The sequence below is a fragment of the Tiliqua scincoides genome, chromosome 8 (assembly GCF_035046505.1).
Source record: "Tiliqua scincoides isolate rTilSci1 chromosome 8, rTilSci1.hap2, whole genome shotgun sequence".
In the NCBI taxonomy this organism is placed as follows: Eukaryota; Metazoa; Chordata; class Lepidosauria; order Squamata; family Scincidae; genus Tiliqua; species Tiliqua scincoides.
This window is the reverse complement of record NC_089828.1, coordinates 36,609,678-36,632,776: the sequence shown is the minus strand read 5'-3', so window position 1 is coordinate 36,632,776 and position 23,099 is coordinate 36,609,678. Positions and strand designations below refer to the sequence as shown.

Sequence of the window (23,099 nt, the reverse complement as noted above, 5' to 3'; positions counted from 1 at the left end):
GGGGCTTTCACAGCCAACTAGCTACCTCCCTTCCTACCTTGCTGGTCCTTGCAAGGCATTCTGGAGCACAGCCTGCCTTTTTCTGCCATTATTCTATTCTTTTTCAAGTACCCCTAAAGGTCCTGTTGAGTGTCCCTGGAGTACAGGTCGGGAACCACAGTTCTACTGGTATGTTGTTTACAGTGCACTTACTCTGATAGTGTTTACAGAAAGGTGGTGAAGACCAGAATTTAAAAAGAATAAAAATGTATCTTATGATCTTTTACTCTGTTTTTAATAAATTAGAGACTATAGTTCTTAGGTAACAATTAGTGGTAGATTATTTTTCAGGATCTGGCGCTGGGTAAAATCAGACAAAACTATAGTCAGATACCCCCCCTAAGTTTAACCCCTGACTTATCCGAGGGTCATAGAAAATTCCATGATTTTTGACTCAAAACCTGCCCTCGACTTATCTGTGGGGTCAGCTTATAGGCGAGTGTCTGCAGTGCGTTGCTGAAAAAGGATATCATGTCACCACAGTGGTGAAGAACTCTTCTTAACTGGCAGGTTTCTAATTTGATTAAATCAGTGACTAAGGGCCCATTCCTATCCAACTTTCCAGCACGAATGCCGCTGCAATGCAGACCCGGGGTAAGGGAAAAAACGTATTCTTAAGGAGGCCTCTGAGACAGCCCCCACACCATAGGATGCAGTACACACCCCGTTGGCAAGGTTGCGTTGGCACTGGAAAGTTGCATAGGAATGGCCCCTAATTAGAGTCTACTGTATGTATGTGCACATATATGCACACAAGGGGGGGTGGGGGAGAGAATGCTGAGGCAGTCAGCAGGATGTGTGCTGGATTCTAGAACCTTATAATCAAACAGGAAAGGAATATAAACAATAAAATAACAAAGCAGAGATGACTTTTTAAAAAATTTAGTGGGAATTTTTAGTTTCTGACTCACACAATTATGATTTAAGTGAACAGTGCAAGCCAAGGTAACCGTTTACAGAAGGCTGAGTGGCTGAATTTTCAGAGGAGTGGTATAAGCCAGGGAGGTGTGGTGAATGGGGAAGCAGGTAAGACAGAGCCTCCCCACCGGAGTTCTTCGAAAAACATGGCCATTGTGTGAAACACCCAAGCACCCTCAACCCACATGCAGAGCGGAATGCATGGGTTGAGGGTGCTTGGGCGCCTCATACAGCAGCAGTGCTTTTCAAAGGACTCCGGTGGGGATGCTCTGCCTCACCTGCCTTCCTACCCACTGCACTGCCCTCCCCTCGACAGTATGCAAGAGAATTAAACACATGGTTGCCCTCCCCTCTCCCAGTATTTTCAAAAGTGAGGCAATGGGCTTACAGTCTTAAACGTATACGTCCTGAAATTCTATCTTCTAATATCATTGCATTAGATCAGTGTTTCTCAAACTGTGGGTTGGGACCCAGTAGGTGGGTCATGAGCCAATTTCAGGTGGGTCCCCATTCATTTCAGTATTTTATTTTTAATATATTAGACGATGCTACCATGCTATGGGACTGCATTTGAGGAAATGTTACAGACCTGTACTTTTAACAAGCTACTATGTATATTCTTTTAACAATTATAGTAAATGGGATTTACTTCTGGGTAAGTGTGGGTAGGATTGCAGCCTAGGATTGTGAAAAATTTTCCCCGCTGGTCATGACATTACTTCTGGTGGGTCCAGACAAATTCTCATTCTAAAAAGTGGGTCCCGGTGCTAAATGGGTGAGAACCACTGCCTTAGATGTTTTGTCTATAAGAAATGTTTCCAAGTCAGAAAGGTTGTGGCCATCAGAATTAAAATGTTTTACACCAGACTGTTCAAGTTTCTTTGTTGTGTTGCCTCCTGTTTCCTAAATCGCCTGTGAATGTGTGCGGTTGTTCTTCTCAGTATGCTGAACATGACACCTAAGAGCCTTGGCTTTGATAATATAAATGCACCCTATCACATACATGCTCTAGATCAGTGGTTCTCACACTTATAGCACTGGGACCCACTTCTTCTGTCAAGCACCACTGGAAGTGATGTCATGACCAGAAGTGACATCATCAAGCAGGAAAAATTTTTAACAATCCTAGGCTGCAGTCCTACCCACACTTACCCAGGAGTAAGTTCCATTTACTATTATTGTTTAAAGCGTATACAGAGTAGCCTGTTAAAAATACAGGTCTGTAACATTTCCCCAAATACAGTCACATACCCTGGTAGCATCAAGTCTATTATATTAAAAATAAAATATTGAAAGGAATGGGGACCCACCTGAAATTGGTTCGCGACCCACCCAGTGGGTCCTGACCCACAGTTTGAGAAACACTGAATACATAGTTGCTGATCTGCAACACAGTTTGAGAAACACTGAATACATAGTCGCTGATCTGCAACATTTCCCCAAATACCGACCCACAGTTTGAGAAACACTGCACTACATAAAATACAGTTCAGTATTTTTTTGTGTTTACATTTCCGCCTCATGTGGATACACTTTATGCAAAGGTCGCTGGGAACTGTAGTCCTGGCCTCCACGCTCTCCAGCTCAGTGGGTTGCCCCTCTCTTGCTGTGGCCCCGCCCTCAACTTCAGAGTCATTCGTGATTGGCTGCCGTCGGTCGAGGAGGCGCGGTTTGGAGTGGGGAAATGCTCCTCCCCCAGAGGAACTACGTGTCCCAGCTTGCATCGCGCGTTCTTCGTTGTCGAGTTTCACTGCCTTGGGCTGTCGCGGCGTTCTTTCGGGTCCGCAGCAGCAGCCGCTTCGTCCTCGCTCCCCTCCCTTCTTGGCCCAGCGCGGCCCGACGTTGTTCTCTCCCTCCCGGTCTCCGCGTTCACGCGAGGCCCCTGCTTCAGCTGAGGCCTACTGCTTCTTCCTGCGGCAGCGACATGGCGCGGCCGTCGGTGCCCAGCTCTCAGAAGGCGCTGCTGCTGGAGCTGAAGGGGTTGCAGGAGGAGCCCGTGGAGGGCTTCCGAGTCAGCCTGGTGGACGAGGGGGACCTCTACAACTGGGAGGTGGCCATCTTCGGGCCCCCCAACACCCACTACGAGGGTGGCTACTTCAAGGTGAGGACTGGGGAGGTAGGATGGGGTGGGGAGAGAAAGAACCGTCCTTTGCCTGAGTTGGTTTCTTGGGGGGGGGGGTCCCCCAACACCATCCTGAGGGCTCAGTCCTAGGCAAGTCTACTCAGAAGTAAGTCCCACTGTGTTCTATGGAGCTTACTCCCGGGCAAGTGTGGGTAGGGTTTCATCCTTGGGGTACAATCCTGTGCATGTCTACTCAGAAGTAAGTCCCACTGTGTTCTATGGGACTTGCTCCTAGGAAAGTGTGTATAGGACTGTAGCCCAAGGTAATTGATTGTCCCTTCTCCCCTTATTCTTTAAGACATAAGAAAAGCCAGCAGGTGCCTTCTAAACAGAAGAGCTGCTGTTCTAAGATCTAAGTAAGTATTGGGTATAAAAGTGTAAAAATAAGAGTGTAAACTCTGTATAATTCTCTGCATAATTTTGTATATCTCAATCATGTGTCCCCCACATGTAAAAATAAGAGTGTAAACTCTTTTATTTTTACATGTGGGGGGACATGATTGAGATATACAAAATTATGCATAGAGTGGATAGAAAGATGCTCTTTTCCCCGTCACACCACACCAGAACCAGGGGACATCCGCTAAAATTGAGTTGGGAGAGTTAGAATGGACAAAAGAAAATATTTCTTTGTCCAGCATGTAGTTAATCTGTGGGACTCTGCCACAGGATGTGGTGATGGCATCTTGTCTAGTTGCTAGGGGATTAGACAAATTTCTGGAGGAAAAGTCCATCATGGGGAATGAATCTCCTGCTTGATACTTGTGATATAAATATAAGCCTGAAATCCCAAAGCATACTTCCTGCAGGGTAACTCCCTTTGAACACAGTGGGCCAGTTTCTGTTCTGAGTAATTCCAATAATTCTTCTGAGTGCTGAATTACTTCTGAGTAAGTTTAGGAATGTGGCATGAATGTACTGTTTCTTCTACTTTCCATGTGACCCAAAGGATGGTGGTAATTTGTGTGGACAATAACACTTGTTTCCAATAATACTAGGGATGTCAATTGTTTTTGCAGCATAATGAACTTAAATAACTCTGTCTTCTCTTAGTGTGCCTTCCTTTGTATTTTCCTAGGTGGGTATAGACATTGAGATAACATTTCCCAATTCCCTTAAGGTGATTCTGGCAGCTTTCTGTGCACACTATGCTGGCAGTGAGCCTCACTGAACACAGTGAAACTGACTTCTGAGTAAATGTGCTTAGGGTTGTGCTGTAAATTGTTGAAATCAGCATTCTCAGGGATAGTAACCATTCCTAGTAACATTAGAAATTCAGAGTGTTGATGGTTGTGTTTTTATAAAGTCCTTCTCAAAGTAATAGCAATATCCCATACCTATGTTCATTGAAACTATTTTCTTCAATAATAGATATGATTTGAAAGAACAACTTCCCTTTCCTCAAAACATTTTAAATAGCATAAATCATTTCCAGTAAGTATAAAGATTTGAGTAAACTTCCTTCTTGATTTCAAATAGGCACTTCTCATTACTGTTTTCCCCCAAAGTCATGGGTTGCTGGATCTGTGCTCTCAGTTATGATGAACTCTTTTATGAATATGGTTCTTCTATCAAAATAATTCAGTAGGGTATTGTATTGGTGTTCCATAGTGGTGATGATTCTTCTTAGAGTTCTTTCTTTGAGATGGGGTGAGAAAAACAGACAGTGTCACCAATAGGAAATAGAATAGCTGTTTCCCCTTCCCTTGTGCTAATCTGAAGGAAGGTGGAATAAGGGTGAAGCTAGTTTGCTGATAGCCACTTGCCTGTGACCTGTAAGAATTGCTTCTGAGCAACTGGGTCAGGGCATTTTTTTAAAAAATAGAGTTTGTTCTTTAAGGCCTTCTATGGCACAACCAACCAGCAGAGACGCATGTGGACCTATAGCTTTTGTGGACTTCTTTGCAAGGCTAGGGTCAGCTGGCTTGAGATGTTTGTTGTGTGTGCAGGGTAAAGCAGTCTGGGAAGGAAGCATAAAACAGTGGCTGAGATCTTTAGAGCTTCTGTTTATTGAAAGGCAAGTGAAAATCTTAACTTCTATAGAAAGTGCCACAAGAGCCAGAGATGGTAGGACAAGCAGAGAGAACCTATCCCAACAGGCGCATGAAATGGAGGATAAGACATGCTTTCCAGTAACTCGGGCCACATACTCAAAAAAGCAAATTTTGTTGTATTTGGGCTTATGAAGAACATATTAAACTGCCTTCTTCTGAGTAAGTATTAGTCCATCTTTTTCAGTATTGTCTACATTGATTAGTGATGACACTTAAGGGTTTCAAGCAGCTTTTCCCAGCCCTACTTGGTGTGGAATCTGGGATCTTCTGCATGTTGTTCTACTAGTGAGTTTTGTTGGGGAAGTTGTAGTTGTTCTGCAGGAGAGCTACAGGCCTTTTCTGTCTGGAACAAGGTGTTTTTCCCCAGGTCTCTCATGTCCACAGTTTGCTCTTCAGGCTGAAGCTGATAGCCAGTGTAGGTAAAAAATGAGGCAGTAAAGGTTTTAATTTTCTGAGCAGTAGGTCAAATGATTCGAGGAAGTAAACACAAGGGCAGCTTCCTCTGGGCCAATTTTGGCTGAGGAGATCATGTTGGGTAAGTTTATTAGCCTGTTTTGCAAAATAGGCTTCCTGCCATGTGCCTTTTTTCCTGGTAGGACTAGGTGGAGCCCTAACCCTGTCTGAGTCAGCTTGAAATTGGCTGTCTGCTTGGTGAGATTGGGTGGCTTTTTCATTGGGGGGGGGGGAATGATGTCATAAAGGGTAGGTCCCAGGCAGGTTATCCTGTGCCCAATGTTGGTGAAGAAAAGCAAGGAGAGTTGAGATGGCATCTTTTAGCTGGTGTCAATATTTAGCATTCACCTAGCCTACCTCAAGTGTTTCAGACACATTGTATATATTCTCAGTCATCCTTACAGCAGCCCTGTAGGCAGAGAATCGAGCCATTAAGAACTGGGTTTCAGTACTGGTCCTGTTTTCAACTCTTCTGTTCAGAGACTTTAAAAAATGAATTGGTAGCTGTTTCAGATGCCCTGAACTAGTATAGGCCATTTCATGCAGAATAATCTTCAGTTGATTTCCTTGCAGCACAACTTGGTATGGTGCATACACAGACAGCTGTTTCACCTTGGAGAGAATATGTAACGTTTTTTAACAACCCAAATGCACACAATAGTTTTTTTTTAAGAAAATGGGAAAATAACTGTTAATCTTAAATTGCGAGCTGAGGGCTTGGTGGTTACAGGTACTTTTAACTGATTATCACAGTTTATGTTTTTGGGATTTCATCCAGGCTTAAGGTTACAAAGAGATTTGAGGTTTGGGTTCAGTTCCAGTTCACAGGAACTGAAAAAAATACATGCTGGACTGATTTTTGGGTTGGACACAACTCTGTCGATTGGCTGGTACTGGTTATTATTTCCAGCTTGCAAATGTGAGGTCAAGGCAGAGATTATATAGCTTGCCAAGTCCATATAGCAAGCTCCTGAGGGAGACGAGATTCAAACCAGATGCTTGCTACACTTCTGTCTGTTTTTACATGTATATTCCACCCATCATGAAATATAAGGTGACTTCCATGGGTCTCCAGGTGATTTTTCCCATTCAGACACTGACTGTGAACATAGACCTGCTTAGCTGGGACACCTGGGTTGCAGTAGGAGTAAAGTGAAAGTTAGAACTCTTTCCAACAAGAGAGGTAAGGATTAACCCAGCTGTAGGACTATGAAAATTTTAGAAGTGTAAAAACGTGATGCATTTTAACCTTTTCCATCACTGCTTAGGGCTAAAAACTTAATTCTGGGATCTAGGAATTCATTGTATTTTCCTCTTCTCCCCATGTTATAGGACAATGCTAGAGATGGTGGGAAAAGAGGATGGGATACCACCATATATAAAAAGTTATGGTTTCTGTTGCTGCTGTTCCCTTCCCCACCTCCAGGTGGTGCTGTACTATTCATCGTAGCACTTATCTCTTGTGTTCATTGATATTTACTTATCTGAAACTTGAAGAGTTGACAAGCTAAGGGACCATTGTCCCTGTGGCTTAGCTGGTGCTGACTGGCAGCGGTTTTCTGTGGGTTCAGGCAGGAATTTTTTTCTGCCCTACCTGGAGGTTGAACCTGGGACCTCATATATGCAGAGCAGGGGCTCTAGCACTGAGCTACTGTCTGTTCCGAAAATCTGGATTTCAGTTAATTGCACACTGCATATGTGTGCGCATTGTCATACCTGCCATGGCTTCTGCATCGTCTACAAAACAGGATCATGTAGCATCCACTCATTGAGTTTAGGTTGGGAAGAAATTTTCTTTGGGTCAAATAGTGTTGAAGTATTATTTTTGACATATTCCAAAAAAATTATTTAATATGCAAAGTCCTTTATTGCAACCATCCTTACAAAAACCCTGCAAAGTAGGCCAGCATTGTCATTCCTATATTGCAGATATAGGGAGAGGCGCTGAGACAAAGAGAACACAGCAGATGAGTTTATGACTGAAAAGACTCTTGAACTGGAGATTTCCCAGTTCCTGCATAGTCACTACCCTGCATCATCTGCTACAAACCAAATTTGTTTTGGTTTTGCATGCCCAGTGAGCATATAACTGGGCTCACTAGCATGAGTCACCCAGCGCTCACCTCTCTACAGTTCTAGTTGCCCAGTCTCAATATGGATATTGTGAAGCTGAAGAATGTGAACAAAGGTGACCAACAATGAGCTAGGGTTCTTAAGAGGAGAAGCTAAAACGTTTGGAGTTTTGAGTTTAGAAATTAAACTAAATGTCAGGGAAGAAGGTTTGTTATAAATTGATGTAACTACGTTCAGTGAAACCGATAGGCAGCACATTTGAGACAGGCAGGAATAAGTCCTTCTCACAAGATATGGTGATTTGATGCCCCTCAATGTAGTGATGGCCACTAGCTAAGGTAGCTTTGGAAAGCAATTAGTAGAATACATAGAAGTTTTTTTTAGTTGTGATGACTACATGGAGCTTTCATCTTCAGAGAGCATCTACCTCATGTGCGAGGGCTGTTGCTTCTGTGCCCTGTGCGTGGGTTTCCAGGATGATTCAGTAGGGCTCTTCTTGTGTATTGTGGCACAATGCTTTTGGCACAATGAAGTATGCTTGGCTTCCAGTGCAGGCATGTCTAGATTGTGTGGCTTTGAGCAGTGCCTGGTGTGTGTGTGTGGGGGGGGGGGGTATAAATCCTGTCAATGAGCAAAGGCATATAGACTGAAAAAAGATTTCCTTTCTTATGCAAACACCATGGCTCCCATTGTCACTTACTCCAGCAGGGTTACCCAGATTATCAACCATAGGTATGTTTATAATTGGAATCTGAGCATTTTCTCTAGGGGAGGAAGGCAGATAATTCAGCCACTTGCAGAAAAAGCATGTAGGTTTTGTGTCTCTGGTGTCTCTCCAACAACAAAAGGTTGTATTCCACTAGCCTCCCCCTTCTCTTTGACTGTTGTATATGTGTTTTTTTAATTGTATTCTTGTTGTAGGGGTGAGGGTGACCTATCAACAGTTCAGACCTTTCTGGAAATGTACAATCTCCCTCCCTCTCCTAAAGCCTTGTGGACTCAGCTGACTTCCCTCACCCCATAGCTTTTGAATTGAGAGGGCCGGTCTTATCGCCCTGAAACAAGCACCTTCTCGATGTGTCCCCAAAAAATGCCTGAATGGAGGCTCCATTTTCATGCTGCATATTTAAACTGGCTTCAAAATCTGCCAGCCAAAGGAACCCTAGGGGATGTAGTTCTCTAGGGTAAGGGGGCTCAGAAGAGCAGTACTGCAGTTCCCAGGGTCCATTGAGGTTTAGAGAGCTTTGTGACTACCGTTGAGCCCAGGCTTGTAGAAAGCCCTTTTTTTGGATCACCCCTTGGGGAGCAAGAATTGAACAGATGAAGCTGCCTTTTACAGAGTCTATTTTGACTGGCAGCAGCTGTTGAAGACCTCAGGCATTTCCTGAGATCTTCTTAACTGGAGATTGAACTTGGGACCTTCTGCATGAGAAGCAGATGCTCTGCCATGCAGCGAAGGGCAACTAAAATGTGGTTCTCAAAGCAGTGGTTCAAAGGTAGAGCAGTGGTTCTCAAACTTTTAGCACTGGGACCCACTTTTTAGAATGAGAATCTGCCAGGGCCTGAAGTGATATCATCAAGCAGGAAAATTTTTAGCAATTCTACCCACACTTACCTAGGAGCAAGCCCAATTTACTGTTATTGTTAAAAGTATATACAGAGTAGGCTGTTAAAAGTGCAGATCTGTAATATTTCCCCAATGCAGTCACATGCCATGGTAGCATCAAGTATAACATATTAAAAATAAAATATTGAAATGAATGAGGACTCATCTGAAATTGTCCCATGATACACCTAGTGTGTCTTGAGCCACATTTTGAGAAATAATAGTGTAGAGCAGTGGGTCTCAAACTGGTGGGTCGCAACCCACCAGTTCATATAATGCTTCCCCGTCCCTTTAAGGGGTGGGGTAAGGGGATGGAGGCAGCGACACAATCCCGCGTAGCTAAGGAGGGGCGAGGGGGGTGCTTGTGTCTTACTTGGACAGATGTAGTGCTGCAGCAGGCTGCAGGAGGTGTGGGGAGCCCTGCGCAGCGCTCCCCGAGGCTTGGAACTTTCACCAAAAGCAGGCGCAAAGCATTTCTGTTTTGCATTGCGCCCGCTTTCAGTGAAAGTTCCAAGCCTTGGGGAGTGCTGCGCAGGGCTCCCTGCACCTCCTGCAGTCTGCTGCAGCTCTACATCTGTCCAAGTAAGACACAAGCGCCCCCCTTAGCGACATGATCCTGGGGATAGTATCGCTGCCCTAGCCCCTCCCCCGCAAGAACTTACTGAAGGAGTAAAGCTCCCTCAAAGTTTGAGAACCTCTGGTGTAGGGGGTTGGAGCACCTTTGCTTCAAGGAGAGGCTAAAGTGTTTCGGACACATTTGTTCTGGAAAAGGACAACAGTGGGTGGGTGCTGGTAATAAAATTATGCACAGTGTAAATAGGGTGGGGGGATGCTTTTCCATAATCTTAACTTGGTAGTCTTGCCCAATGAAACTGACAAGTTTGGGACAGTCAAAGTAACATATTACAGTTGTCCCTTGTTATCCATTGGGGATGTGGATATGAAATCCACTGTAAAAAAAAAAAAAAGCAGCACTGTGGTATCTTTAAAAATGTTTACACAAGTTTTAAAAATGCAAAAGAGAAGCTTCCTTTACCTTAGTGCAGCAAGCAGGAGGACTGTAGGACAGTCTATGGTGCTCCCAGAAGCCATTTCTGGGTTGTATCGAGGCCCCCTTTCCCCCCTCCCTTGACCCTGCATTGCCCCAGTATGCATTGCAGAAGCATTTCCAAATTCTTCTGCCGTGCATTCTGGGATGATGCAGGGCCAGGGAAGGGAGCCTTGGCACAACCTGAAAATGTCTTCTGTGAGCACCATAGACTTCTCTGCAGCCCTCCTGCCTGCTGTGCTAAGGTAAAGGAAGCTTTTTTCCTTGTTTAGTCATTTTTAAAGAGACTGTGTTTTTTTAGTGACTCTGCACAGATGACCATCAGTGTTGTCAGATTTACAAATCCAGAATCCCTGTCTGAAAAGGGCAGAACTGTAGAAGGACAAATCCATCAATGATTACTAGCAGTGATGGCTCCATGGAACCTCCACGTTCAGGGGTAGTGTACCTCTGAATAGCAGTTGCTGGGCTTGTAGGGGTTGCTGCTTTCATCTTTAACCTCTGGGCTTCCTACAGGTATCTACGTAGTTATCCCTAATTGAAAATATTGGACTTAATATTGGATTTAATGCACCTTTGTTCTGATACACAAATGGCTAATCAATGTAATGACACAAACAGGAAATAGCTTATTGTATCTGAATGTAGGGTTGGCCAGTAGCTGTCTTAACGAATGTGTGGGTGGCCAGTAGCATCTTTAACTATAAATAAAAAATTGCACCTCTGCCTATATTGGTCATTTATGCCATGCTGTTGGCCAAGGACTGAAAAAAAATAATTTGTTCTGCTTTAATGCTCCAGTGGTTCTCTACCTGATTAAACTGAGGCCAATCTTAGTACTGAAAAATATGAGTGGACCTAATGTCCTATAATAACCTATAGATGAATGAAAAACTGGGAAGGGCTCAATAACAAAGGGGTGGAAAACTAGGAGGGGCTCAAGTTATAAATAACAAAGGGAGTTTGGGAGGAAATCAGGAAGGGAGTAGCTTTGTTGACATCTCCTTTGCATGATTCACTATGTGCAATATAAGACAGTGAACTCTTATAAGACTATGAGTCTTATAAGACTCAGTATAAGACTATGTGAACTCCTGTGGTGGGAGGAGGGGAGAAATAGGCTAAAAACAAGCTGTTGTGTATGTGGGAGCCCTCTCCAACCATTGATTGACTTGCTGTGATGTCACAGGATGTTAACAAGCATGCTGTGGGTCCCATGAGGGATCAGTTTGCTTCAGGTGATACTTGTGAAACTCCTGGAAAACAGGAAGGACTGTATGTTGTTGGCATGAACAGGCAGGGGCCACAAGAAAGTTGAGGTCTGATGGACCATCCACTCCCCAAGAAAGACACAAAGAAGGCTAGAGTTTGTATTTATGTGAACTGACAATCTATTCTTAAGTTTCAGGTCTTCATATGGACCCAGCCTGAAACTTAAGCCAGTTGTTAAGCTGACTATCTCTTCCTTGACTGTTTCTGTTCCAAACTGCACTGTTCACCTTCCTTTGTTCCCAGAGGCCTTCTCCCTGCTGGCAAGCAGATAGGAGAGTGAAGAAGCCAGGATTCAGGCCTAGGCTACTGAACCTGCTAGACCAGGACCATGCCTGCCTTGTCTGAAATCTCTTTCGTTGGGTGGCAGGGTCAACAGCTGGTGCAAGTTGAGTTCAGCCAGCTTGATGGGTCCAGCCAGCATAGAAGAAGGCTGCAGAGGAAGTTCACAGCTTATTTGTCTCGGAGAATGTGACTGGTGGGGGAGGCAGGGTGAGCAACATATCTGCACTTAGAAGTGCTTGGATAGTCAGGCAAGCAACACCTGTCATTGGTGGAAACCTGGAATAGTTTTAAGCTTGACCTGCTAGTATAGGAAATCCTTGTGGTGCAAAGGCAATGGCTGAAGTAGGAATGAGCAGCTGGAAGCTCACAGAGTATAGGCTGCTGTCAGCAGGCTCATTAACTGAATGGCAATTTCCCTTTACCAACCTTCCCCCAAAGACCTTTCACAGTTTTTCAGCAGTCTCCAGATTGGAGTTCATGTGGCCCTGTTTAAGAAGATGACTTCTCAGTATTGGGGCCACTACCAACATCTGAGTGCCTCAGATGTTTTGGGAGATGGCTTCTTTGGGGTAAGGGTATTTTCAAAGGTATGCAAGAAGAGCTGGGAAGATATGCCTACACTTCCATTGTGAGAGGCGGTGCCCTGCGCAATTGCTTGGGATATGTGTTAAGCCGCAGGCTTTGGCAGACAGATGATGCAGTCAAGGTGTCTGAAGTCATAAGAAGTATGGAGTGAGTAATGGAGATAACACTGTTCTGCCTTTAAGTAATAAACATGTTATCCATTGGATATCACCGCTACAATATGCTGTGGTGGCTGCCAGGTTGAATACTTTGTATGGAAGAAGTAGACTAGAATGGCCATGGCCTCTTGTACATTTATTTCTTCTGATAATTTAGTAAATGGGTACTGGTGGTGATTTTCAGCTTAAGCAAGTAGGAGGCATTGGCTGTGCCTAGTAGCGTTGGCTACTAGCCCTGACTGAACAGTAATGTTTATTTTCAGAGGGTTTTTTTCCCCTTAATTTAGATTTTTAGCTTGCCCCAGCATGAAGGCTCAGGGTAGCAAACTGGGTAGCAGATTTCCCCCAGCAGTGCAAGTAACTTAGTAACCAAAGTATCTTCACAGTCATGAGCTGTATTCAGATTTCCCAACTGCCACCAATTCATTAGGAAGCCTCAGGCAAACTGTTGTCCTCTCAGCTATTTCTCTGTGAAATGGGAAAGCTCACTGGCCAGAGGGGGACATACATGAAGCTGCATAAAGATGCTGTGTAACATGTGAAGCACTACCTCTGGATGCCAGATTCCATGCACTGATGGAGGCAAAGATTCCTACCTTTCTGGCTGATGCTGTTCATCTGAACCAGTGTGGCAACCCATGTTGTCCAGGAATGGAGCCAGCCCAAGAACATTTTGAAGGAAATCTAGCATTACCCACTTCTTGGGATGCAGACAGAGACAGGTGAGATTCCTATCTACAAAGGAAGCTCTGGAGAGATAAAGAGCTGAAGTTTGATTGGAGCGATGGGTATCCGGTGCACTGCCTGAGTGTTTTTAAATCTCTGATTGTTGTCAGAAGAGTGGCAGTTTCTGCATGTTTGTCAATAGCACTGTCTTCTACTAATGCTTTTCTCTCTCCCTTCCTCTCTAGGCTCGTCTCAGATTTCCAATAGACTATCCATATTCGCCACCTGCCTTCAGGTTTTTAACCAAAATGTGGCATCCAAACATATATGAGGTATATGATCATGTCGGGCACTGGATGTGAATTCTTAGCAGTTCCATTCTGACACATGTGAAGTTAATATAGGGTTGCTCCTGTTCTCCCTTGCTGTCCCTATGCCTGGAACTTCTTCTGAAACACTTACCTGGAGCTGCTTTGTGCACTCTCTTACCCTTCAGGTTCCTCTTAAACCTATCTTTCCTCTGAAATGGTATTCTTTAATAATAATAATAATAATAATAACTTTATTTTTACCCCGCCTTTTTCCTCGAAGGGACTCAAGGCGGCTTACAACATATTAAAAGCATAATTTAAAAACAAATAAAAACATATTAACACATCATAAAAAACAGCAGTCAGAATAAAAACTACGTAAAAAGAGCATAGAGCAGCAGCAAGTCAGAAAAGAATCAGGCCTGTAAAAAATATTAAAAGATGTTAAAAAGATGTTAAAAGGCCGAGAACTCAGAAGGCTTGTTTAAACAGAAGTCTCAAGAGAGGGAGCCATTCTTAAGTCAAGGGGAAGGGAGTTCCATAACATTGGTGCCACTACTGAGAAGGCCCTATTTCTTGCAGCCGCCCCACGTACCTCCCTAGGCTGCGGCACTTGTAAAAAGGCCTTCTCTGATGACCTAAGAGGACGAGCCAGATTGTACGGGAGTAGGCGATCTCTAAGATACCCTGGTCCAGAGCAGTATAGGGCTTTAAAGGTCAATACCAGCACCTTGAATTGGGCCTGGAAACGAATGGGCAGCCAATGCAGCCCCTGGAGAAACGGACTGACAGTCGAACCGCCTACCTCCAGTTACCACACGGGCCGCCGCATTCTGCACTAGTTGCAGTTTCCGAACCGTCTTCAAGAGCAGCCCCACATAGAGCGCGTTACAGTAATCTAATCTCGATGTCACCGAGGCATGGATCACCGTGGCCAGGTCTGCACGATCCAAGTACGGCCGCAGCTGGCGCACCAGCCAAAGCTGAGCGAAGGCCCCCCTAGCCACAGCCACCACCTGGGAATCCAGGAGCAGCTGCAAGTCCAGGTGGACCCCCAAGCTGCGGACCTGCTCCTTCAGAGGGAGTGCAACCCCATTCAGCGCAAGCCGATAGTCCAGCACCTGCATCGAGGATTTCCAAACCAGGAGAGCCTCTGTCTTATCCGGATTTAATTTCAGCTTGTTAGCCCCCATCCAGATCCTCACTGCCTCCAGACAGCGCTCCAGGCCCTCAACCGCCACTCTGGAGTCTGGAGAAAAGGAGAGATAGAGCTGGGTGTCATCGGCATATTGATGGCACCCCACTCCAAAGCCCCGGATGACCTCTCCCAGCGGTTTCATGTAGATCTCCCAGTGGTTTCTTTAGTCCTCATCCACAGCCAACACAAACCCTAAGTATTGCTGCACTTCTGCATGTTGATTCCTCCTTCCCCTTGCCTCTCCCTTCCCTGGGTTATGATCCCTAATTCTAGATTATAAATGCTTGGAGGAAGAGATACATCTGTCTTGTTCTTTTACCATGGGAAGCAGGGAGAATTTGGAAACTCGTAAGTCAGTGGTTCCCAAACTTCTCCTTGGAAGTTGGGGACCATGCAAGACTTTGTGGGGGCAGGGCAATGGCAGTGATGCATTCCCTAAGATTGTGCTGCTGGCAGGAACAGAAGGGGGGGGGTTAGTTAGTAAGGCAGTGCCAGCCTCTGGGGGATGTGCGGGGAGCTCAGCATTTTAAGCATTTTACAGCAGTTTGGAGGCAGGTCTCAGGTGGAACGGCCGGGATGTCCCCCAGCTATGCCACCCCAAAGGCCAACTGCACCCCCTACCTTCTGGTCCTGAGGCATTTTGAGGGCCAGAGGCAGCACATGGCCTCCCCAACCCTCAGAAGTCCTTCTAAGGCCTCTGGAGAACCTTAAAGCATCACTTCCAGTTTTCAGAGACCTCCATAGTTCATGTTTTGGGGTAGGGGGGAGCAGCACTGCTAGGCTCACCCCAGGTGGCACAGTTGCCGGCACCACTGCTGTTGGGTTGCTCAGTGGTGCTGGGAGGGGGGAATATTGGTAGCCAGAATTAAATGCCAAGGCTCCACTGGCACTAGTGTTGCAGTCCCTTGAAAATACATCTGCCCAGTGTTTGCTCAGCAATGGGTAATAATAGTCTTCTGCTCTGTGTATTCAGAAGTTGGTGGTAAAGACTTTGTACCTGCCAATGGGTGTGCGGATTTTTAAAATGTGTACATTTTTTAACCACGTCTCATCCCTCTTTCAGACTGGTGACGTTTGCATCTCCATCCTTCATCCTCCAGTGGATGACCCACAAAGTGGAGAACTGCCTTCGGAAAGGTGGAATCCTACCCAGAATGTGAGGTGAGGTTCTTTTCCCCTTCTGTACACCTTCTCCCCCATAAAACAAACTAGGGAGGCAAGGAAAATGGCCTGGATTTTTTTTATATGTAAAAAACACACCCTTTATATTTACGTATAGTTTTAAAATGAGATGAACATCTGTTGAAAATTTTCATCTGTTGAAAACAGATGAACATCTGTTGAAATTTAGATTTCCTGCATCGGGCAGGGGGGTTGGGCTAGATTACCTTACTACCTAACTCTAGTTTTGTGATTTCCGTCTGTTCCGGTATCAGATGCCACTAAGACAGAAAAGGCATGATATGGGTGGTTGCGGGGTGGGTGGAAAGAGGAGAGGATTCACCAACAGTAGAAATACAGTAATGATGGGATAGAGTGGTCCACGTCTAGAATAGACTTCTAGATATGACTTTTATATTGGCAATCAGACTAGTTGCAGATATTGCTATTTAGAGGGTAGAATGCACTTAATACATGACTTAATACAGAACAACTTAATTAATTAATGACTTAATACAGAACAACAAAACTGGATAGATTTCTGGCTTACAAGATCTACTTTGTGTTTTATTAGAAACTCCAAGGTAACCAGTGGCAGCCAGGTAAATGTTGTGGGTGGGGTGGAAGACTGAACCAGTTACCTGCTGCATTCCCATGAATCATGCACTGGAATGACCTGCAGCGGCAAATATAGCTCTACACTAGAGTTGCTAGGATCAGGCATTCTAACAAGCAGTTCTGAAAGAGACCTGCACACAAGACATGCTGAAGGCAGCCAGTTAATACTTCTGTTTGTTGAGAGACCCACAATTCCATCTGCCACCTTTTCCATCTGTCTCATCATTCCCTGGTGAGGAGAAGAACCCGGCTGACTCAGAGCTTGAGAGAGAGGCTGGGAGTGGCAATTTTTGTAGCAGTGGTAACAGGAGCACTTCTTGAGGGGGAGCAGGGAATTATTCCTGGTCTTGCATGGAGGTGCAAGGTGAGGTTCAGGTGTTCAGCACGCAATCTTAAACCCATCTTCTTGGGATAAACTGAGGCTGACTTCACAGTAAACATACTTAGGAGTGTGCTGAAATGGGGGGATGTCAATATCCTAGGAACCATAGATTTTTGACTTGAGTAGTGCAGTGCATGTAACACTGTAGGAAGGTGTTGGGTTGAAAGCCCCAAGAACGGAGCTCCACTCCATCAGTTTGCCAGTGCCTGTTGTAAAGAAATGGGGTTTCCTTTCACAGATAAAAGGGTAAGTTAGAGTGAAGAGACAGGAGATCATAAGAGTCTTGATGGCTCAGACCAAAGTTCCAATCTAGTCCAGCATCCTGCTTTCAATAGTGGCTAGCCAGGTGCCTCCTGGAAGCTTGTGTGCAAGGCCTGAAGGCAGTAGCCCTTCCCTGTTCATCCCTGACTGCCCCCGCCATATGTGGAAACTCTTATTTTAGCCATCATGTCTACAACCATTGATAGACCTCCATAAGAAGAGCCCTGCTGGAAGAGATTGAGAACATTATTATTAGCACTTTAATACCACTTTTCAACAAGAGTAGTTCACAAGCTGTTTACATAAATGCAGTAAATCAATCAATGGTTCCCTGTCCCCAAAGGGCTTGTAATCTTTAAAAAAAAAATACAGAAGACACACCAGCAACAGCCACTGGAAAAAATGCCATGCTGGAGTCAAGAGGGACAGATACTCTCCCCCTACAGAATATAAAAGGAGCACAACTTGAAAAAGTGCCCAGTTAGCAGGGATTGATCAACGGTCTGTTTAGTCCAGTATTTTGTTTTCAACAGCAGCCAGCCCAGATGCCTGTGGGAAACTTCTAAACCAGGCAAAAAGGGATGGCCATCACCAACAGTCCTCAGACTGCTTAGGGCACAATCCTAACAAATTTTCCAGTGCTGGCATAGCTGTGCCAGTGGGGCATGTGTTGCATCCTGCAGTTGGGGGGCAGTCATGGAGGCCTTATAAGACAATATTTGTTCCCTTACCTTGGAGTTGCATTGCCCTTACCTCGTTGCTGGAAAGTTTGTTAGGATTGCACCCTTAGTCTGTAACTCATTCCCTGCTCTACATTTCTGAGAGTAGGCATCAGATATTCTTTAGCATAGTTTGCACAGTTCATATGGTGAAAGGGACACCGTTGAAAGGAACACTGTCCACTGTGTTTTTCCTCTTTGTTGCCCTGTTAGTTATTTGTAGCACCTATGCTTGCACCAGTGTACTGGCTCTTATAATGACTCTTTTATTTTTCCAATCAGGACGATCCTCCTTAGCGTGATCTCGCTGCTCAATGAACCAAACACATTCTCTCCTGCAAATGTTGATGCTTCTGTAATGTACAGGAAGTGGAAGGAGAGTAAAGGAAAGGATCAGGAATACACAGATATCATCAGGTGGGTGGGAAGCCCGGCTCTTGGGTGAATGAGTGTGTTCCCTTATTCTCGACTGAGTTGTGCTCCAACATCTGGCTCTTATTGCGGAAGTGCAGGTAGGCTGATGCCAAGACCCCTTTGAGCATGAACGTCCTCAGAGGAAGCCCTGTTAGGGTCACACAGAGATCAGAGTTGGTGGCAAGGAGCAGGGCTTTCTTACTGTTGGTCACTGTGCAGTGGAACATTCTTCTAGAAAGCTGTCAAAGTATGTTATTAAGAAAACTGGCAAAGACCTTTCCTTGGTATAAAGGCAAAGGCAGTAGTCATAGTGTTCTAACATTTTATTTGTTTTTTTATATTCCATGGGTTGGGTTTCATGTTAACTAACCAACAAGGAGTCCTGTGGCATCTTGAAAGCTACCCAGTTTATTGTGGTACATAATCCTTCAAGAAGAACAGTTCCCTTCAGCAGATACGTGATCCTCAGTTGACATGGTGGGTGGGTGGTTGTGTGGATAGATCTAAAATAGGTATAGAGAAGAGGAGGGGCAAAAGCTTGGCCCCACTGTTTACAGTTTGTTTGTGTTTTCCAGTGTGTGCATGCACACACCCTCTTCTGATGAAGCTGAAGTTGACATGTCCAATGAAGTGAACTATACCCCACAAAAAGGTTATGCCACAACAAGTTAGCTTGTCTCCAGGCTGCCACAAGACACTTGGTTGTTTTTTGCTTGGTGGATTGTCATTCCTAGTGGTGTTCATTGTAGTTCTTGTTAACTGCTCTTTGTTGTGGTGATGCTGTAAGTAGGTTTGACAATAGGCCTGGTCACCTGTGGTGAGTCAGAATCACCTCTAAGTGACCAGGCAGGAGCCATTGTCTTAATTGGTGAAAGACTTGGCTCTTTCCTTAGGTCATGAATGTGCCACAAATGAGAAATAGGGTCATGTGCTGTATTATGAATTGCTGTGGCATAGTAGTTAAGAGTCTGAGCTATGAATTGGGAAGTTCTTCATTCACATCTCACCTCTGCTATGAACTCATACCATAACCTTAGGCCAACCACTCCCTCTCAGCCCTTCCATCTGTGATATGGGGATAAGCATCCTGACCTACCTTAGGATGTTGGATTACAAGAATAGCCTAGGTGAAGCTCTTTAAATACTTGGAAGTGTCAATGCTTATGATAAGTGAGCTGGTAAAAATTATTGAGAGCTGATAATTTGCACAGACCTATTCGCAAGTTTCTTCCCAAGTGTCCTGAGGCCCTCTGGGTCACCTGCTTGGAGCAGCAGCAGTGACAGTAGGAGCACCTGGTAGACTAGAGAAACAACTCTGGGAGCACTTTTTCCTTCTAGGACCAAGCTGGTGCTGCCACCATTGCTTCTGATAGCAGAGCCAGAGAATGGCATTGTTGGTTGCCCCCAACAACACGTGGTATTTCAGATCAGTCACCATGAAAGCAGCATCATTTGACATTTATTATTGTGAACCACTCTGAGAACAGATATGGTCCAACAGATGTGTGCAGTGCTGCAACATAAAAATAGGGATGGGTATAACTACTCTGTGCCACTCTTCTTGTCTCAGGGTTTCATATGACACACATGCTACCAGCTCTCTCTGTCTCATATAACCCTCTCTGCCAAGCAACCAGCTTTGGAAGAGTGTGTGTATGTCTCATTACCCCAATCACAGCTGCCATTTGCAGTGGGGCTAGAGCAGCAATTTTCAAAACTTTCCTTTTCATGACACACTGACCTTAGGGCCCAATCCTATCCAACTTTCCAGCACCAGTGCAAACTCAATTTAGCCCCGAGGTAAGGGAACAGATGTTCCCATACCTTGAGGAGGCCTCTGTGACTGCCTCCCCACCACAGGATGCAGCGCATGCCCCATTGGCACAGCTGCTCCGGCACTGGAAAATTGGATATGATTGGGCACTTAGTATCTTGTGATGTCACTTCCAGGTTCTTTGGCTCTATTTCTAGGGCAACTGTCTATAACAAATTGTCTATCCCTGTTCCTCTTCAGGCAGAGCCCTAGAAACAGAGCTGCAGAACCTGGAAGAATTTTTCAGTGATTTTTTTTTTTAACTGCTGTGCTTCAGACTCGCATGGCACACTTGCAGACCTTTCGTGGCATTCCAGTCAAAAATTGCTGGGCTAGAGAGACAATTGCAGTTTGCTGACTTCTCTGATCTTTTGGGCGACTGAGCATCTGGTTTGCAAGACATGCCCGCACCTTGAGTAGAACTCTGATAACATCTGCAAGAAGCTAGCTCAGCAGTAAGTCCTTATGGGGGAGGGGGGGAGACAGTGACATGATCGTCAGAATCGTGTTGCTTTGAAGGGGTGCAGGGGCTTGGCTGGATTTACCACAGCTCGCTGCAGCCTCCCAGGGGTTAGGGAGCCCCCTGCCAGCTTCTGGAACATGTGGAGACTGTGAAAATAACAATTGTGACCAACTTCTAGTTTTGCAATTGCAAGCTGGAAGTGGGTCAGGATCATCAGTTTTACATTCTCTGCATCTTGGGGAGCCCTGTGGAGGCTGGTACGGGGCTCCCCGCACCCCTGGGGGGCTGCAGCAGGCTGTAGTAAGTCCCGCCAAGCCTCTGTGCCTTCAAAGCAACGCCATGCTGGCAATCGCATCACTGCCTCCCCCCACCCCAGTTTGAGAACCACTGAGCTAACTTCTTACCAACTACTTTAGAGAGGGTTTTCTGCTGGGGCCCACGTCAGTGAAGTTGCAGACCTTTTCCATGCCTTTTTTAAAAAGGTGATTTGTGCATGTGGTTTTTTCTCTCCCCTTCCAGGAAGCAAGTCCTGGGAACCAAGGTGGAGGCTGAGCGCGATGGCGTCAAAGTGCCCACTACCCTGGCAGAGTACTGTGTTAAGACTAAGACACCTGCGCCAGATGAAGGCTCAGACCTCTTCTATGATGACTACTATGAAGACGATGAAATGGACGAGGAGGTGGACAGCTGCTATGGCGATGAGGATGATTCCGGCAATGAAGAGTCTTGACGAGGGATCCCCTGCTGGTCCCCTCCACCTCGCCCATCTTTCTTCCCCCCTTCCCCTCCCTTCACCGCTGCGTCCTGCTGCTGCTCCTGATGGTAGCAATAAACTGTGTTGACTCTCTTTACTTGAACCCAGGATGCAACCGGCTGAGACTTAGAACCCTCTTTGGCCCTGAGACAAAACTCTCTACCTCAAAAGGGAGACTCGGCTTCTGCTTGAAGCGGGGATGGTGGGTGGGAACTGGGAAGTGGGCAGGGGGACAAAGCTACAACTTGGCTTAAAATGCTGTGTGTGTCTGTTTTTTGTTTTTTTTAAACTAGGCCAGCGGGAGGGAAAGGTGATAGTTTCTACAGATCCATCCCTAGTTGCAACCCTAGTTGCTGCTGGCAATTTAGCAGGTACTTCTGCTTGCATTAAGGAGGACGATGCCAGTCCCTTGAGGATCCAAATGGCAGTGTGTGTGTGTGTGTGTGTGTGTGTGTGTGTGTGTGTGTGTGTGTGTGTGTGTGTGTCTTTTCTAAATAAGACCATATTACCTGGGGAGATTTTTTAGCAAGGGCTGTCTAGGGGGCAATAGATTGCAAGTGTGGTGGTCTTAGTCTTAGCTAGACCATCCTTTGTGCAACCTTCCCCACCCCCAAAAGACCACTTAAAGTTCCTTCAGTTCTGAGTTGGTAAGTCCTGATTTTATGTTACAGTACCTCTCGCCACCACTGGAGGGCAATGATGCCCATTCTTGAAATTCCTTTAGGCAGGGCTGCCCTGCCACATCCCTTTTATTTTGCCTAGGACTTGTTTTGCCACTGAGCTGTGCAGATAGGAACCTGGGCGGGGGGCCTTTCCGGAAAGATGAGAATTCACAGGCAGAAGAGGGTGGTTTTGTGGAATCGGTAGGGAAATAGGGGTTGGGGTGGCTTTTTTAGTCAAAGGGGAGAAGTGGGAGGAGTTTTTGTTTTTTGCTTTGTTTTGTTTTGTTTTTCTTCCTGGTTTTGAATCTATTTAATAAAGGACTTTGAAATGAAGTTCCGAGCAGAGCTGGCATGGCCAGAGTGCTGCCTTGCATATGTTGTAAGGAAAAATAAGCAGACTGGAGTTTATTGCACATTCACAGCTGTTTGTCAAGTGGTGGGCCTTGACTAATGGTTTTCAAACTCTGTCTAGGATTGTAGGGAGCCCACTGTGGATCAGTAACGGCGGACAAGCTTCAATCTAAAAATAGCTTTCCTTGCCATGTTGGCAGGTGGTCTAGATTTTATAGTACTTATATACTACTTTTCAGGTCATGTCCTTCCAAGTAATTGACATAATTGTTCAAAGCAACAGACAAGTTGTAGAAAGTTCAGCACAATGAAATCAGGGTCACAGAGCAGCAGGGCAGCTAAAGCCTGCTGGGATCAGACCAAAGCTTCATCCAGGGCCCTGCTTTTCCCCTTGTGGCCAGCCAGATGCTACCAGGAAGTCCACCAGCAGAGTATGAAAATACTCTGACCTTCCCTGTCCTTACTATTTAGCCACGTAAGAGATCAGAGTGTTTTTTCAGCAGTCGCAGCTAATAGACTTCTGTAAGAAGGGCACTGCTTCTATGTCCCATACCATATTTCCAGTACTGGCCAACTGGGAAATCTAGGAGCAGGACATGAACTCTGTGAAATGTGCCCTTAGCTGTTTGCTCTGAGCCTGTCCTTTTACTTTTTTAACCTTTCTTACTGGCAACTTGCCTGACCGATAATGTCCACCACCCAAACTGCAAAGGTCA

The 23,099-nt window shown here is 45.4% G+C and overlaps 1 protein-coding gene across 1 annotated transcript; it reads left to right on the top strand.

Annotated features, from left to right (window-relative positions):
- The first annotated feature begins 2,707 nt into the window (after positions 1-2,707).
- Positions 2,708-22,365, top strand: CDC34 (cell division cycle 34, ubiqiutin conjugating enzyme). Its single transcript, XM_066635465.1, has 5 exons — positions 2,708-3,058; positions 13,522-13,608; positions 15,849-15,946; positions 18,209-18,343; positions 21,136-22,365. The coding sequence occupies exons 1-5, from the start codon at positions 2,882-2,884 to the stop codon at positions 21,344-21,346; spliced, it is 708 nt and encodes a 235-aa protein (XP_066491562.1). The 5' UTR covers positions 2,708-2,881; the 3' UTR covers positions 21,347-22,365.
- The last annotated feature ends 734 nt before the right edge of the window (positions 22,366-23,099 follow it).

What these genes read in the sequence shown, in the direction of transcription:
- CDC34 (XM_066635465.1), top strand. Translation starts at nt 2,882, where the DNA reads ATGGCGCGGCCGTCGGTGCCCAGCTCTCAGAAGGCGCTGCTGCTGGAG. An exon ending in GGCATCCAAACATATATGAG is followed by an intron (nt 13,609 to 15,848) that starts GTATATGATCAT and finishes TCCCTCTTTCAG; the next exon opens with ACTGGTGACGTTTGCATCTC. An exon ending in GAATACACAGATATCATCAG is followed by an intron (nt 18,344 to 21,135) that starts GTGGGTGGGAAG and finishes CTCCCCTTCCAG; the next exon opens with GAAGCAAGTCCTGGGAACCA.